At 33.4% G+C, this 15,013-nt stretch overlaps 1 protein-coding gene, 1 long non-coding RNA gene and 1 pseudogene across 2 annotated transcripts; 2 read left to right on the forward strand and 1 right to left on the reverse strand.

The window, feature by feature from the left end:
- The first annotated feature begins 4,673 nt into the window (after positions 1-4,673).
- On the forward strand, positions 4,674-10,395 carry LOC145610013 (sucrose synthase). Its single transcript, XM_081665258.1, has 12 exons — positions 4,674-4,745; positions 5,832-5,969; positions 6,368-6,494; positions 6,773-6,924; positions 7,056-7,248; positions 7,645-7,980; positions 8,092-8,361; positions 8,460-8,743; positions 8,837-9,061; positions 9,144-9,707; positions 9,796-9,934; positions 10,036-10,395. The coding sequence occupies exons 2-12, from the start codon at positions 5,875-5,877 to the stop codon at positions 10,084-10,086; spliced, it is 2,436 nt and encodes an 811-aa protein (XP_081521384.1). The 5' UTR covers positions 4,674-4,745; positions 5,832-5,874; the 3' UTR covers positions 10,087-10,395.
- A 114-nt stretch (positions 10,396-10,509) lies between these two features.
- On the reverse strand, positions 10,510-12,052 carry LOC145612564 (uncharacterized). Its single transcript, XR_014106643.1, has 2 exons — positions 11,874-12,052; positions 10,510-11,276 (listed from the first exon to the last, which is right to left on the reverse strand). It is a non-coding gene; the product is annotated as an uncharacterized LOC145612564 (long non-coding RNA).
- Positions 12,053-12,743: 691 nt separating this feature from the next.
- Positions 12,744-14,930, forward strand: LOC145610473 (pectinesterase pseudogene; annotated as a pseudogene).
- Positions 14,931-15,013: the final 83 nt, after the last annotated feature.

The raw sequence follows: 15,013 nt of genomic DNA on the forward strand, positions 1-15,013 counted from the left end.
GGTTTTGAGATATTTGTTTAAGAGTAAACTTTCTAAATCGCACTATATATTTCTCATAATCAAAAGTACTTCGTATTGCTATAGTTGGCAGGTTGTTAGTCATCACTCACATATAGGTCATAAGAAATTTTTTTTTGACAAGAGGTCATAAGAATTTAGTTATTCATTAAGTGATGGTAATGTCTAATAATTAGATACCAATACAACTCTTTTTGTCGAACATGACCTATACCACCCTATACGCTGTAACTCACATTAGTCATACCCAAATACCCAAAGTCGTTTCACACAAGAATTATGTTCTTATAATCACTTTTGTAACATATACTCGTAATAGGTAACTAATATGAACAAAAAAGGTTAAAGCAAACAAAATTTGAAACAAAAAATGAGAATAGAAAAATGTAGAAAGAGTCAATTGGCCTTTCCAAATTAGCATAAATATTTTTTACAATGAGAATTGAAGTTGGCTCCTCTAATTGCGTAATGGACGGTGGCTCAACTCAAATGTCATCCATTCCTTATGCTTCTTCTCACTTCACTTAACACTTTTAACGCATACGTTCCTTTCATAACCAGTTGAAATTTGTAAAAATATACTTATCTCTTTTTAACATACCAATTCATGATTCATATTGCATGTAATGCGTTTTTATTTTTATGTAAAGTAGTCAAAATATTTATAGATAGTGTACTACAAAAAGTTACCTATATTTGCTTAAGTCACCTCACTAATTTGCCATTAATAAAATCAAATAAGGTTATTAAAAGTATATTTTTTTAAAAAAAAAACAAAAAACAAAAAACAAAAAAAAAAAGTGATTGAGAATTTGTTACTAATTTCATACACTTCGGATTTTGAAGATATAATTTGGGTGATTTTGTAAAGCTATCCCCTTTTTATTTGTTTTAATTTCCTCATGTTTTTTAAATAACATCTACTAATCTACAAAATTCATTCCATAAACTAGAGATAGAGCAAAGAGTATTTAAAATTGTTGTCACTGAAGTATATTTTTCATATGGTCGTGATCCACTCTACCATACGTAACATCTCGTGTCACATTATAAACATTGATGTTGGAGTATAGTCGAAGGTAAAGTTTTGGGTGAGACGGACTCACGTGAGTCCACTATCATGTTTTTGGTGTTGCGGGCCTCGCGATCGGGTTTAGTTAGCCCGCGCCTTTTTATTGGACTTTTGTTATTGAGCCCGGTCTCACGTGAGTCCGGTCTCACACAAAACCTTTTGATAGTCGAATTATAAAAATTTTAATCTAGCCGTGATTTCTAGCATGATCAATATTATGCACTGACAAATTATCTATATAAAGATTGAATCTTACAAGTCTACTTAAAACTAATAAAGATAATCAAACCTAATACAAAGAAAAAACGGATATACATACAAAGCTTTTCGATTCTTCATTCATAAACACCTTTAAATCTTTTACTATCAAATTTTAAAACTCCTATTAACAAGCTATCTATTGCTTTAACTAGTCAATAAAAATCAATTAAATTAATACATTCACTCAAACTAGTACATTAATAGATTACAGCTTCAATAGCACACCACAATATTACATACATATACAATTAAGTTACATAATCTCATAGGCTAGTAAAAAAATTAAAGTAAAAAATAATAATTAAAGTTAGGTCAATAATTAAACAACTAGTAATAATTAAGATTAGAGGGTGGAAGACGGTGGGGTTACAAAATTGTGGGCAAATTAAGTAAAACCATTGGTGGTATGACTATGAAAAGTGGTTTTAAGAAAAGAACACAGGATCTTACATACTCTTAATTTGCAACTTGGATTAACTTTTTGATTAAATTTAATTTGTTTAATTAATTTGCACGAAAAAAGAAGAACCTTTATATCAATTTGTGGGTTGCTACTAATAATAATGGTTAAGAATTCATTTCCTATATATAGCTCTTCATCAAATTTTAACTTCATCATCAAATCTCACTTCATTTCCTTCTATTCTCTTATTTACGTTATATAAGATTTTTTAATCATTTTTGCCAACTTTTGAGCTTAATATAATTGGCGTTTTCAATTTTGACACTATTCAGGTAATTTCTTAACTCTCTTCTTACCATATCATTGTTATTATTTTGTACATGTGTGCTACATTATAACGTAGTTTCTATTATGTAGCCGATAATTTCATCATACCATTAAGTGACAAACATTATCGATATTTAATTTTTAAATAAATTTTTAAATAATACACAATATGATAATGCAATTAGCCAAATGCTTTCGTAATTTTGTTCTTCTTTTTGATAGATGTTGACATTTGATGATTTAATAGTCCGCAATTATTAATTAATTGTTTGTAATTAGGAGAATATCTTAACTAATCGTTTCTTCCTTTATCTTACTTCTTTATCATAATTTATTTATTGGTGTTAATCGTAGAACTTTGAGAATATACCTATTGACATTGTCCCCCACAAAAAATGTAACAAAAATCATGGATGAGGTTTAACGACATTAATCTTTTCTAATGTGTTAGGTGCACATCAATTTTTTTACCTTTTATTTATGGTACAATAGTACCAAAATCCATTTAGATACCATATGATTGGTACATTTTCTTATCCCAATATTATTTTATTTTTAGCTACTTTTTTTTGGTCAAAAAGAAATATTTGTCTCCTGGAAAGCAATAATTAACCATGATTACTATACTAATTGTAATACTATTGTTGATTTAGATTTAAAAAAAATTAATACTTTCTCCGTCCGTCTGTCAAAGTTATTGTTTTTTCAACAGCTAACTGGTAAAAAAAGTTTCAATATAAATAACTTTTAAAAACGAAATAGTCTTTTGCATAACATAGGAAAATGAGATTGTTAGAATATATTTTACTATATTTGTATATACTGGCATGATCAATGAGAAAGGCAACGATCATATTCTTTCAGAGATCATAGCAACTTTTGATTTCTTGAAAATAATAGAATAAATATTTATTTATAATAAGATTAGGTTTTGCTGACAGTCATCTTTGATCATATATATCCAAAGAAACTGACTATAAGTAGGAGAATTATATCTTATTTAAAACAATTAAACAAGTATACAACATATAAAACTGAATTATTCAGATTAATAATTTAAGTGACTATAGTCTATGGTAGCTAGGAAGAATATTTATCTCTTGTCATTAGCATAATGTGGCTTCTTGATAATGAAATAATGTGAAGAAAAAGACAGAAAATGTCTGAAAACAAAGGTTTTTGTGTTAGCTTGATTACATAACAACATCTAAATAATGTTAATAATATACATTATCTTAGTCCAAAATAATGAGTACAAGTACTAACTACTAAGGGGTATGTATTATCCGAAATTGGATATATGAAACTGACCAATATATATATTGGTGGGATCCACGTGCAAAGGGGGTGAGTGTAGTCATGTACATTGTAATACCATGGGTAGTTAAATTTCAAGTTTTCAACGTTGTAATACCAATACTATTTATTTATTTTTCGGATTCTTGAGTTCAACTCGATTAGTATGATAATCTTAGAAGAAAAGTCATAAATAGGTCGGATTGTTCATGTGGATCATTTTGTTTTTAACCTGAATATCGAGAAACTTGGTCTGGTCAAAATATAGAAGAGATACATCGATAAAAGAAGAAATTTATTATTTATAAGAAGGAATTTGAAAAATAAATAAGTATAGATTGATGGTTGTAAAATGAATAGATAAAAGTGAATAAAGGTGACGAAAACGGAAGGAAAACAAAGGTGGTACTTGTTTAACTATATACCATGGAAAATGGGAATAATCTTGATTAGTTAACAAATTTGGTATGTATAGACCAACTTTTTCAAATGCTTATCTTACGATTAAGTGTAGGAATTTTCTATGTCCTTTATCATTTGATTGGATGGACAAAATCCATTTTCAATTCTCTTCTTCCTTTGCTTTCGTGAAAAGAAAAATTGAATAACGAATAAGAATATATTTGTGTCGTAGTACAAATTTTACGGAGAAATAGTCAAGATGAAAAATCTCTATCCTAGAAAGCTAGATGAAAAAGAAATGTTTTCGTAAAAGTAATTTAAATTTTTTTTTTTAAGGTTTTAGAAATTTTCAATAAACTCATTCCAACTCTTACTTATTACTTCGTATTAGTTTGTAAATAATACGGATACTCGAACATGATACTCGTACTAGTTTAATGTTGACAAACATCAAATTCAGCCTAAAAAACACACGCTACACACATCAAATCTAAAAATTCGAAACATATAAGTACTATACAACACATAATCTATCATATTTACGTGACTAATTACTCTATCGAAGAACATATTATTCCATAAAAAAATATATTTATATTATCCATACATCCAACAATTTAATAAACATTTTATAAACTTAAAATAATAAATATACTCTTGAACTTTTCTATATGTGTGTGGAACAACTAGAACCTACTCTAAATTTGACATACATGAAGAAAATAATAATGATGTTTGGTGACACATAATCTTATTTGTCCTATTTATTTCATTTTTTTATTCAATTATTTTTATTTTTTAAAATTAATTAAAAATTTTGCTTGGATAACAAGCGACCCTTAATGGGCTGATGCTCTTCTATAAATTCCCATAAACCCACTCTCTTTAAGACATTCTTTCTTTCCTCCACTCTCCCTTACATTTTTATACTTCATTCATCCATTTTTTTCATCCATCATTTTTCTGGTAAGTTTTATTTATTCATTCATTTATTTATTTATGTATTATACTTAATTATTTCCTTCATTTTAATTACTTATTATAACTTTATAAGTCTATAATTTTTATAAATTCAAGATACTCTGTTTTTCCCCTGTTTTGGTTGGCCATTGCATGGCTTTTTCCCTGTTTTTCACTCTGACTCACTTTCTCACAGAATCACAGATAAAAGAAGTATTATGACGTTTCTTTCATTTATGCCGAAAATCAAAAAAATTCTGACAAAAATTTCAGAGCTTTTTATGATGACGTAAAAATATGTGATTAAATGATCAATTCCCTAATTTTTGGTTACAAAAAATCATGCAACATTTAAAGAAATGTCCTTTGCTCTTGTTTAAAACCACCACCCTTCATATCTGGTTACCCATTTTTGGTAAAGTTACAATTTTTTTTTTTACCCTAGCACAATATTTTTAACTGTTTTTTTTAAATTTCTCTAAAGATCTAGCCAACTTTAGTAAGTGTTCAATCACAGTGTAAGTGTCGCTGACTCATAGTATGTACTCGTAACAATGCACGACAGTAATAAATCACGGTGTAAGGGTCGCTAACTCTCGGGTTTAATTTAATCACAGTGTGAGAGTCGTTAGGCCTCGAGTTCAATGTATCATTATCCATACTTAGGCTCTCACTTGCCTAAGTAGATTACCAAGTGTAAAATTTAAAATTAGGTTAATTTGGTCGGCCATTAGTTGTTTAAGGTTGGTGGGGTTTGAAATTTGAGGATTCTTTATTTTTTTGATAAAGAAATTTGAGGATTCTAGATAAACCCAATTAGTTTAATTTAATTATTTAATCTTAAACCAAATAATTAGTACGCTTAATTTATTTTTGTAATACTTTTCTTGAATGGTTTTGGTTCAGTGCTTTTCTGGTTTAGTTTTGACTAATTAAATAAATTAAAAATGTACGGATTACTAATTATTTTCTTTTAAAAAGTGATAAAAATTGAATTTTTTTTTTCTTTAATATTATTTAAGATTATTTCTTTCTTTCAAAATATTATTCAAGATTACTTTGAACTAAACAGCTGAAAATTTGTGATTGCAGTAAAAAAAAAAAAAAAGTGTGAAAGTTACCGGAAAAACCAGAAATGGCAGGCCGTTTAACTCGGGTTCCAAGCCTTAAGGAGCGTTTGGATGAAACTCTCACTGCTCAACGCAATGAAATTCTCTCCTACTTGTCCAGGTAATTTTCTTTTTTCATTTTTAAAAAATTTTACTCTGATTTTCTTGGGATATTTATTTTTTAATTTAACATAGTTTTTTTAGTATTAATTTAACTATTTTTTTTTATTTTTTTTTTCCCACAATTGGATTACCTCGTACTTGATCAAGATCTCATTTACTATAATAATTGGATTTTATTTACTGATGTTATTTATTTTTAAAGAAAAAAATGGTCTTTATGTTAAGAATCAAATGGTCCTGATGAAAATGATAAGATGACATTGCATAAATCTTGTGTTCTTGTCACTACTTTTCACTTTTCTTTAGGCAAAGATTTTATTTTTATTTTATATTTTTATGGTTAGGGTTTATTGAATGTATAAATCACTAATAATACAAAAAACTAAAATTTTGAAGGATTGCGAGTCATGGGAAAGGGATATTGCAACCCCATGAACTGTTGTCTGAATTTGAAGCTGTTTCTGACAAAGACAAACATAAGCTTGCTGATGGCCCTTTTGGTGAAGTTTTCAGGCACACTCAGGTAACACTTCTTATTACTCACTTTTTGCACCCACTAAAGATTTCGGTCACACTACGGCTTTGTTCTCTTCACCTGATATTATTTATCGAAACTTATTGGAATGTAGGGAAATTTATTTTAGTTGTAAATTGAACTTGGATAGCCCTTATTTTGAATTTATTGGGAAAAAAAAAATTGAACATTAGTTTTTTATGTGACAAGAATATAGACTTTGATAGGTCATGGGTTATTAAGTTGTTTCTTATGTTATGTCCTTTGCAAAATTATTTCAATCATAGGAAGCAATTGTGTTGCCTCCATGGATCACCCTTGCTGTTCGTCCGAGGCCTGGTGTGTGGGAGTACATTCGTGTCAATGTCGATGAGCTTGCTGTCGAGGAATTGACCCCCTCCCAGTTCCTCCATGTGAAGGAGGAATTAGTTGATGGAAGGTAAAGTCAGGATAAAATATAAATTGATTTTCTTGTTAAATTTTAAGGTTTTTCCTCACTGTAATGATGCATTCTCAGTTATATTAGCCAGGGATTTGACAAATTATATTTTACCAATTTGTGTGTGGCAGTGTGAATGGAAACTTTGTGCTGGAGCTCGATTTCGAGCCATTCAATGCCTCCTTCCCCCGCCCTACCCTCTCCAAATCGATTGGAAATGGTGTAGAGTTCCTTAACAGGCACCTTTCTGCTAAGATGTTCCATGACAAGGAGAGTATGCGCCCGTTGCTTGACTTCCTTAGGATGCACCACTACAAGGGCAAGGTAACTTTTGCTACTATATGATCTTTTATATAGATATGCTGATCATAATGTCTTGTGATATAAATGTATAAGCTGCAAAATAGATATGAAAATATCAGTCTACAGTGTATCAGATTCATACAATCTGCAGTTATAATCTGCTTTATGACACTTCCACTTCACAATGTTGTTAGCATTATCTCGTTACATTCTTGTATTACATTTGGAATTTTGGATGTCCGAAAAAAGGTTTTTTCTTTTCTATAATCGGTAATGAATTAAATTTACTAAGTGATGGGGATACATGGAAATGAGTCAAAGTAATGAAATGATTATACAGTATTTATCTTAGTGAGTCAAAGTAATGAAATTTTGTTAAGATTTCCGGTTTATAATTGTATTGTTGTTCCTTTGCAGACCATGATGCTCAATGACAGAATCCAGAACCTTGATTCTCTCCAAAGCGTTTTAAGAAAAGCAGAGGAGTTTCTGGCTACACTACCTGCTGACACACCCTACTCTGAGTTCGATCACAAGTTTCAAGAGATCGGCTTGGAGAGAGGTTGGGGTGACACTGCTGAGAGAGTATCAGACATGATTCAGCTTCTCCTTGACCTTCTTGAAGCTCCTGATTCTTGCACTCTCGAGAAATTCCTTGGCAGGATACCAATGGTATTCAATGTTGTGATCCTTTCGCCTCATGGTTACTTTGCTCAGGCCAATGTCCTTGGTTACCCTGACACTGGTGGCCAGGTATCTTTTTTTATCCTTTTTATTTTATTTGACCTGTTTTTATATCCCGAGCATTGATCCTTACATGTAACGGTGTTTGATGTCTAATGATAATGATTTCTTGTTGTACAGGTTGTGTATATCCTTGATCAAGTCCGTGCTTTGGAGAATGAAATGCTTCAACGAATCAAGCAACAAGGCCTTGATATTGTCCCTCGGATCCTTATTGTATCTCGTCTGCTCCCTGATGCAGTGGGAACAACCTGTGGTCAGCGTCTTGAGAAGGTGTTTGGAACTGAACACTCACACATTCTTCGTGTACCATTCAGAACCGAGAAGGGAATTGTCAGAAGATGGATTTCTCGATTCGAAGTCTGGCCATACCTAGAGACTTACACTGAGGTAAATCACCCACATTCTGATAACATCCAACTTTTAAACTCCCATCCCATAAATCTATTATTTGACAGGCTAATGTGTGCATAATTTTCTTCTTTTAGGATGTTGCAAACGAAATTGCTGGAGAACTACAGGCCAAGCCTGATCTGATTGTTGGAAACTACAGTGATGGAAATATCGTTGCTTCTTTGTTAGCACACAAACTCGGAGTTACACAATGTACGATTGCTCATGCTCTTGAGAAGACCAAGTATCCGAACTCAGACATCTATTGGAAGTCATTTGAGGAGAAGTACCACTTCTCTTGCCAATTCACTGCTGATCTAATTGCCATGAACCATACCGACTTTATCATTACCAGTACATTCCAAGAAATTGCTGGAAAGTAAGGCTTCTTTCAATCTTCAGACGCACCATATATATTTGCACGAAAACTTTGCCAATTTACTGATAATTTTGCAACTTTTTAATATTTCAGTAAGGATACTGTTGGACAATATGAGTCTCACATGGCCTTTACTCTCCCTGGCCTCTACCGAGTTGTTCATGGAATTGACGTCTTTGACCCCAAATTCAACATCGTCTCCCCTGGAGCTGATCTGTCTATTTACTTCCCTTACACCGAAGAGAAGAAAAGACTCACAGCCCTCCACCCTGAAATCGAAGAGCTACTTTACAGTGAAGTTCAGAACGAAGAACACATGTAAACCTGCTTTCCTTTATCCTTGATCCTACTTTCTCATTGTTATAAAATCTTAATCATCATCTTTATGATATTATAACAGATGTGTTCTCAAGGACCGAAGCAAGCCAATTATATTCTCGATGGCTAGGCTAGACCGAGTAAAGAACATGACTGGCCTTGTCGAGTGGTATGGTAAGAACCAGAAGCTCAGAGAGCTTGTGAACCTTGTGGTGGTTGCTGGTGACAGGAGGAAGGAATCCAAGGACATAGAAGAAAAGGAAGAGATGAAGAAAATGTACGGGCTTATCGAGCAGTACAAGTTGGACGGCCAATTCAGGTGGATTTCTGCCCAAATGAACAGGGTTAGGAACGGTGAGCTCTACAGGTACATTGCTGACACCAAGGGAGCATTTGTTCAGCCTGCATACTACGAAGCTTTTGGTCTCACAGTCGTTGAAGCCATGACTTGTGGGCTACCTACATTCGCCACTTGCCATGGTGGACCTGCTGAGATCATTGTCAATGGAAAATCTGGCTACCACATTGATCCATACCACGGTGACAAGGCTGCTGATCTCCTTGTTGAATTCTTCGAGAAGTCTACAGCTGATCCTTCTCACTGGGAGAAGATTTCTAAGGGTGGATTGAAACGAATCGAAGAGAAGTAAGCAACATGCTGAACATCAATACATCATGTCCTGCATATAATCATATTGTATATATATTAACGCGTTTGTCTTGTGACTTTGCAGATACACATGGAAGATCTATTCCGACAGGCTGCTAACTCTTGCAGGTGTATACGGTTTCTGGAAGTATGTCTCAAACCTTGACCGTCGTGAGGCTCGTCGTTACCTTGAGATGTTCTACGCCCTCAAGTACAAAAAACTCGTACGTGATCTTTACACTACCACACCCTATATGTTACATTATTCTCTAAACATTTATGTACAATAACATTAATATTATGCTTACTTTCATTATCCTTTCAGGCCGAGTCAGTACCCTTGCTGGTGGAGGATTCAAACTCGAACTCAAACTGAAAATGAATGTGCAATTATGCATGGAAGAGCGATTGAGTTTCTCTGCGTGCTTGTCAAAAATAACTCAAATTCTTTTGAGATTGTAATCAAAATGAAATCAAAGTCCTCATGACTTTGTTTCTCTAGTTTTTTCTTACCCCTTTTTTTTTTTTTAATTTTTTACTATGCAATTAAAATTGCTCTTTGCGGCATTATTGTCCTTTATTGTGGAGGGAACCTTTGTGTTCCAATTTAATGAAAAATTGTTCTATTTTATCTACGTATCTCACCAATTTATTTTCATGACTCGCGAATGCTAAATCCTTTAGCACTATTTTCTCCTTTATTCGGAATCATTTATCATGTACTCAAGTACTAAATCTGTAAAACATATCAAATTCCGAGTTATTAGTGTAATTGCTTTGCTTCCAAAAAAAAAATATATCAAAGAAAAAAGTTGTTACCATATTATTGCATTAGGGTAAGAATTCTGAATACATCCATCTCTCCAATGAATTGAGGGTAGACAGTGTCGAATGAGCATATTTCTCTACAATCGATCAAATCACAGTCTTCCTGATAAAAGGTTTAACACTATAGTTTTATCTCCGATCTACATAATGGACAGGTTTGTTTTCCTTGAGAAACCCAACGAATCATGCAGTTTTCGTGATAGATATGAGAGCAAGGAAGAGTCGCCACATTGTTAGACATCCCAAACTCCTCTAAACATATCGAGCAATTACTATTAGTTCCTGAATGGCCGCTGTTAGCAAACCTGACTCCACCATCCTGTAGAATAGATTTTACGCGATTAGTATCAGAATACATGGGCTTGTAGTGCTCTCCCTCGTAAACCATAAGTTTTAAAACAAGAGACTTGCGACCAGTTTCACGAACTTCAGTGATCAAACTCTCACAACTTTCGACCACAACATCAATGGTAGTATCCCAAGCATTGACATTAACATCAAGTTGAGCGAGCCAACCCATGACATCAAACTGCCAATCAGAGCTTTCTCTCTTCAACTTTAATGTCCCGGTAACATGGTGGACGCGGCTGTGATACGCTATGTGGACGGTGAAGAAATCATCAACTGGCCTCTTGTCATCACTAGAATATTCCTCGATTGACCATGATTCAACTTTGATGCCTGGTTTTATTACTGAACTTAAATATCTAAAATATGTATTCCTTGCCATAAGAAATTCTGCACCAACAGATTCTGAAATTAGGAACGAATTCTAAAACTCACACTTTCTATGTCACGTATTACTCGCAACAAAAGGGTATTATTTGTGAGACATATAATATTCATTTTTTGCGACTAATATGTAATGGAGGGAGGGTATAAACAATATAGAGATTCAATTAAACCAGCCGCTTAGCAAATTACCTACTATTAGTTTCATAATTCAATATTAACATTAAAGGGTTCTGCAATACATTAGCAACCAAATTTGATTCAATTATAAGATAAGCTCCAAAAATCCAGGGATATTTGATTCAATTATCAATTCAGGCTAGAAAAAGCACATATTTTAAGGGTCATTTGATTCAATTATCAGATTTTGCTCGAAAAATAACATATTTTAAGGGATATTAGATTCAATTAGAAATTCACAGGGAAACGTGATTCAATCATGAAATTAGGGTCATAATCTTAGAAATTAAAAGCAATAATTGAGATTTTGGAACCCTAAACTTAGCGCATTGACAATTAAATTAAATTAAATTGAATTAGATAAAAGATAAACCCTAGATTATGAAATTGAAATGATGACTATAAAAAGAAACAACAAGTTACCTCAGATATAAAGTTGGCTCTTCAATGGGGGATACAAGGATTAGAAGGCGCCGTCCGCTTCAGTGGAGAACTATTTACTGTATGAGATTAATCACTTTTTTAATTGCCACTATATATAGTTTTATCTTATCAAAGTCAAGCGTTTAGTTTCAAAAACTCAACTTTTTAATTAACATAGCAATAAGTTGCATTTTAAGGGTTTTTTTAAATTTTTTTTTGGAAAGAATTATCTACTTTTAATAGATTATTGAATGACCTACAACCAATCAAATAGGATACTCTCTTTCACATTTATAAATAAAGAATTAATTTTTTAAATTAATTAGTTTTTTTTTTAAAAAAAAAAAAAAACTTTAACCTTAACACCAAAATTTACTCCATCCACCCCGAAAAACCCAACACTCACCTGAAATAGAGGTGGCGGTGGGAGAGAAGAGGGAAATGGGTCGACGGTAATTAATGGATGGAACACTTTTTTTGGTGGAAAAAAAATTACATAATGTACTCGTACTAATGCACGGGATATATATATTATTTCCAAAAAAAACCATAATATAGATTTTAAGCCTTATTATCAACACCCTTTTTTTTAGTAATAATGTACATCATTACTTAGCTTAGCAAGTTTAAAGGCCAATTTTGCTAAAAAAAAAAAAAAAAAAAAAAAAAAAAAAAAAAAGGTAAAAGGCCCAATTTCTGCCGCCAAAATAAGTGTTCTGTTCTCTCCTTATATAAAACTCTTATCATTCTTATTCGTTTACTTCACAATCTAAATAAAAAATTATCAAATCAAGCAAATTCTCTTCATTACAAACATTCTTCAACACAATCAATTCAACTTTCATCTTTCTCATTTTCTCTTACCTAAAAATGGCAGAAACTACAGCAACAACAACAATCAAGAACTCACCACCAAAAACCCAAAACAGAGTAATCTTCTGCTTACTCTACTTCATCCTCTGCATCATCACTCTTTCCGCCATTTTCTTGCTTTCGAAACCCGATTCGACAATCCAAGAATCAACTCAAACACCCACAAATCAACTCAATTCACTAAACCCCATCATCAAATCAGCTTGTTCTTCTACTTTTTACCCTTCCCTCTGTCTTTCTACTGTCTCTTTTTCCCACTTTACTACCCTTGATCGCTTCCTCGAGGCCTCGATTAATCACACTATCGGTCTCGTATCGAGTTCTCAGCCTGAAATTGTCGATTTCTTTGTTCGGGAAATGCTTAATTCACAAGAGAAGACTGCTTTTAATGACTGTCTTGATATGCTTGATCAGACATTGTATGAATTAGGCCAAGCAATGGATAATCTTCGAAGCTCTTTCGGGGTTTTTCGGCCGTATTATGGAGATTTGAAGACCCTTTTGAGTGCTGCTATGACTAATGAGAATACTTACATTGATGGGTTCTCTGATTTGGAGGGAATTGAATCGAAATTTCATCAGAAAAAGGGTCTCAGAATTTATCTTGAGATGAAATTGAAACCCATTGTTCAAATGATTAGCAATATCTTGGCAATTGTGAAACATATGGAAGAAAGCATTAAACAAGAAAAGGATGATCAGTTGTTATTGGATAATTACAGGCAGTATTATTCTTCGGTTCAAAGATTGAAAACCGGGTTTCCGCCGTGGATGAGCAAGAGGGAGAGGAGGATGATGGGAAGAAGGAATTACAGAATTAAGCCGAATGTCGTGGTTGCGAGTGATGGGAGTGGGAATTACACAACAATTGGGGAAGCAATAAAAATGGCGCCAAATATGAGTTTGAGTAGGTATGTGATCAAGATTAAGGCGGGAATTTATAAGGAAAATTTGGAGGTTCCAAGAAATAAGATGAATGTTATGTTTTTTGGAAGTGGGATTAATTCTACTGTAATTAGTGGAAACAGGAGTATTGTTGATGGGTATTCAACCTTCACTTCAGCTACTTTGAGTATGTCTCTCTCCCTCTTATCTCTTTTCTTAGGTTCTTGTCGATTTCGTCTTTGATCTTCAGACTACGTTGGAATTGTAATTAACCATGAATTTAGTTGATTTAGTTTGTGATTTTGGGTTATTTGGTTATGAACTTGGTGTTTAAATCATGTCAATTGTGTAAAATAACAGAGATAAAGCTTCTAATTATTGTTGGGAAAATGATTATGTTTTAATTATCTGAAATGTATGATACAGTAGGAAGTATATTGTTTTACAGCCAAATGTTCCTTTCATTCTGATTCCTGATTACACTGCTACAATTTTACATAAAAAAGGGATGGGATGGCTAAACAAGGGGAAAACTGATTGTCATTTGTATTGGCTTCTGTTCTGCAGCTGTAATTGGAGACAGGTTCTTGGCGAGAGACCTGACAGTAGAGAACACGGCAAGTCCGGAGATGTACCAGGCAGTAGCAATCAGAGTGACCTCTAACTCTGCTTTCTTCCGATGCAATTTCACCTCCAACCAGGACACTCTCTACGCTCATTCCCTCCGTCAGTTTTACCGAGAATGCATCATTCAAGGCACCATAGATTTCATCTTTGGGAATGCAGCAGCCATCTTTCACAACTGCCAAATTCTAGCCCGGAAACCTATATATGGGCAGAGCAACATGATCACTGCTCAGAGCAGAGAAGACCCTAATCAGAACACTGGGTTCTCTCTCTCCAACTGCACAATCAGCGCAGCCCCGGATTTTCCTCTTCCTGATCGCAGAAGATCATATACCTTTCTCGGTCGACCATGGAGGAACTACTCAAGGACAGTCGTAATGAGAAGTTATCTTGGAGACCTGATACATCCACAGGGATGGTCTCAATGGGATCAATACAGCAATTTGGATACAGTAGAATACATCGAGTACATGAATACTGGACCAGGGGCAGATACTAGATATAGAGTTAAATGGAGAGGATACAAGAAGAATTGTACAGAAGATCTAGCAAAGAGATTTACTGTTGGAGCTTTCCTGCACGGTCCTGACGACTGGCTGCATACCACTGGGTTTCCTTTGTTCCATGATCCATGAAGTATACCTGCACAATGATACTTGAAAAAAATTATGTTGTATATACCATTCTTTCACAATGATCTGCAAACACCACCCTTTGTATTTACCATTCATGCACCACGCAGGAAAACTTCCTTC

Source organism: Chenopodium album, chromosome 24, assembly GCF_948465745.1.
Source record: "Chenopodium album chromosome 24, dcCheAlbu1.1, whole genome shotgun sequence".
Taxonomy (NCBI): Eukaryota; Viridiplantae; Streptophyta; class Magnoliopsida; order Caryophyllales; family Amaranthaceae; genus Chenopodium; species Chenopodium album.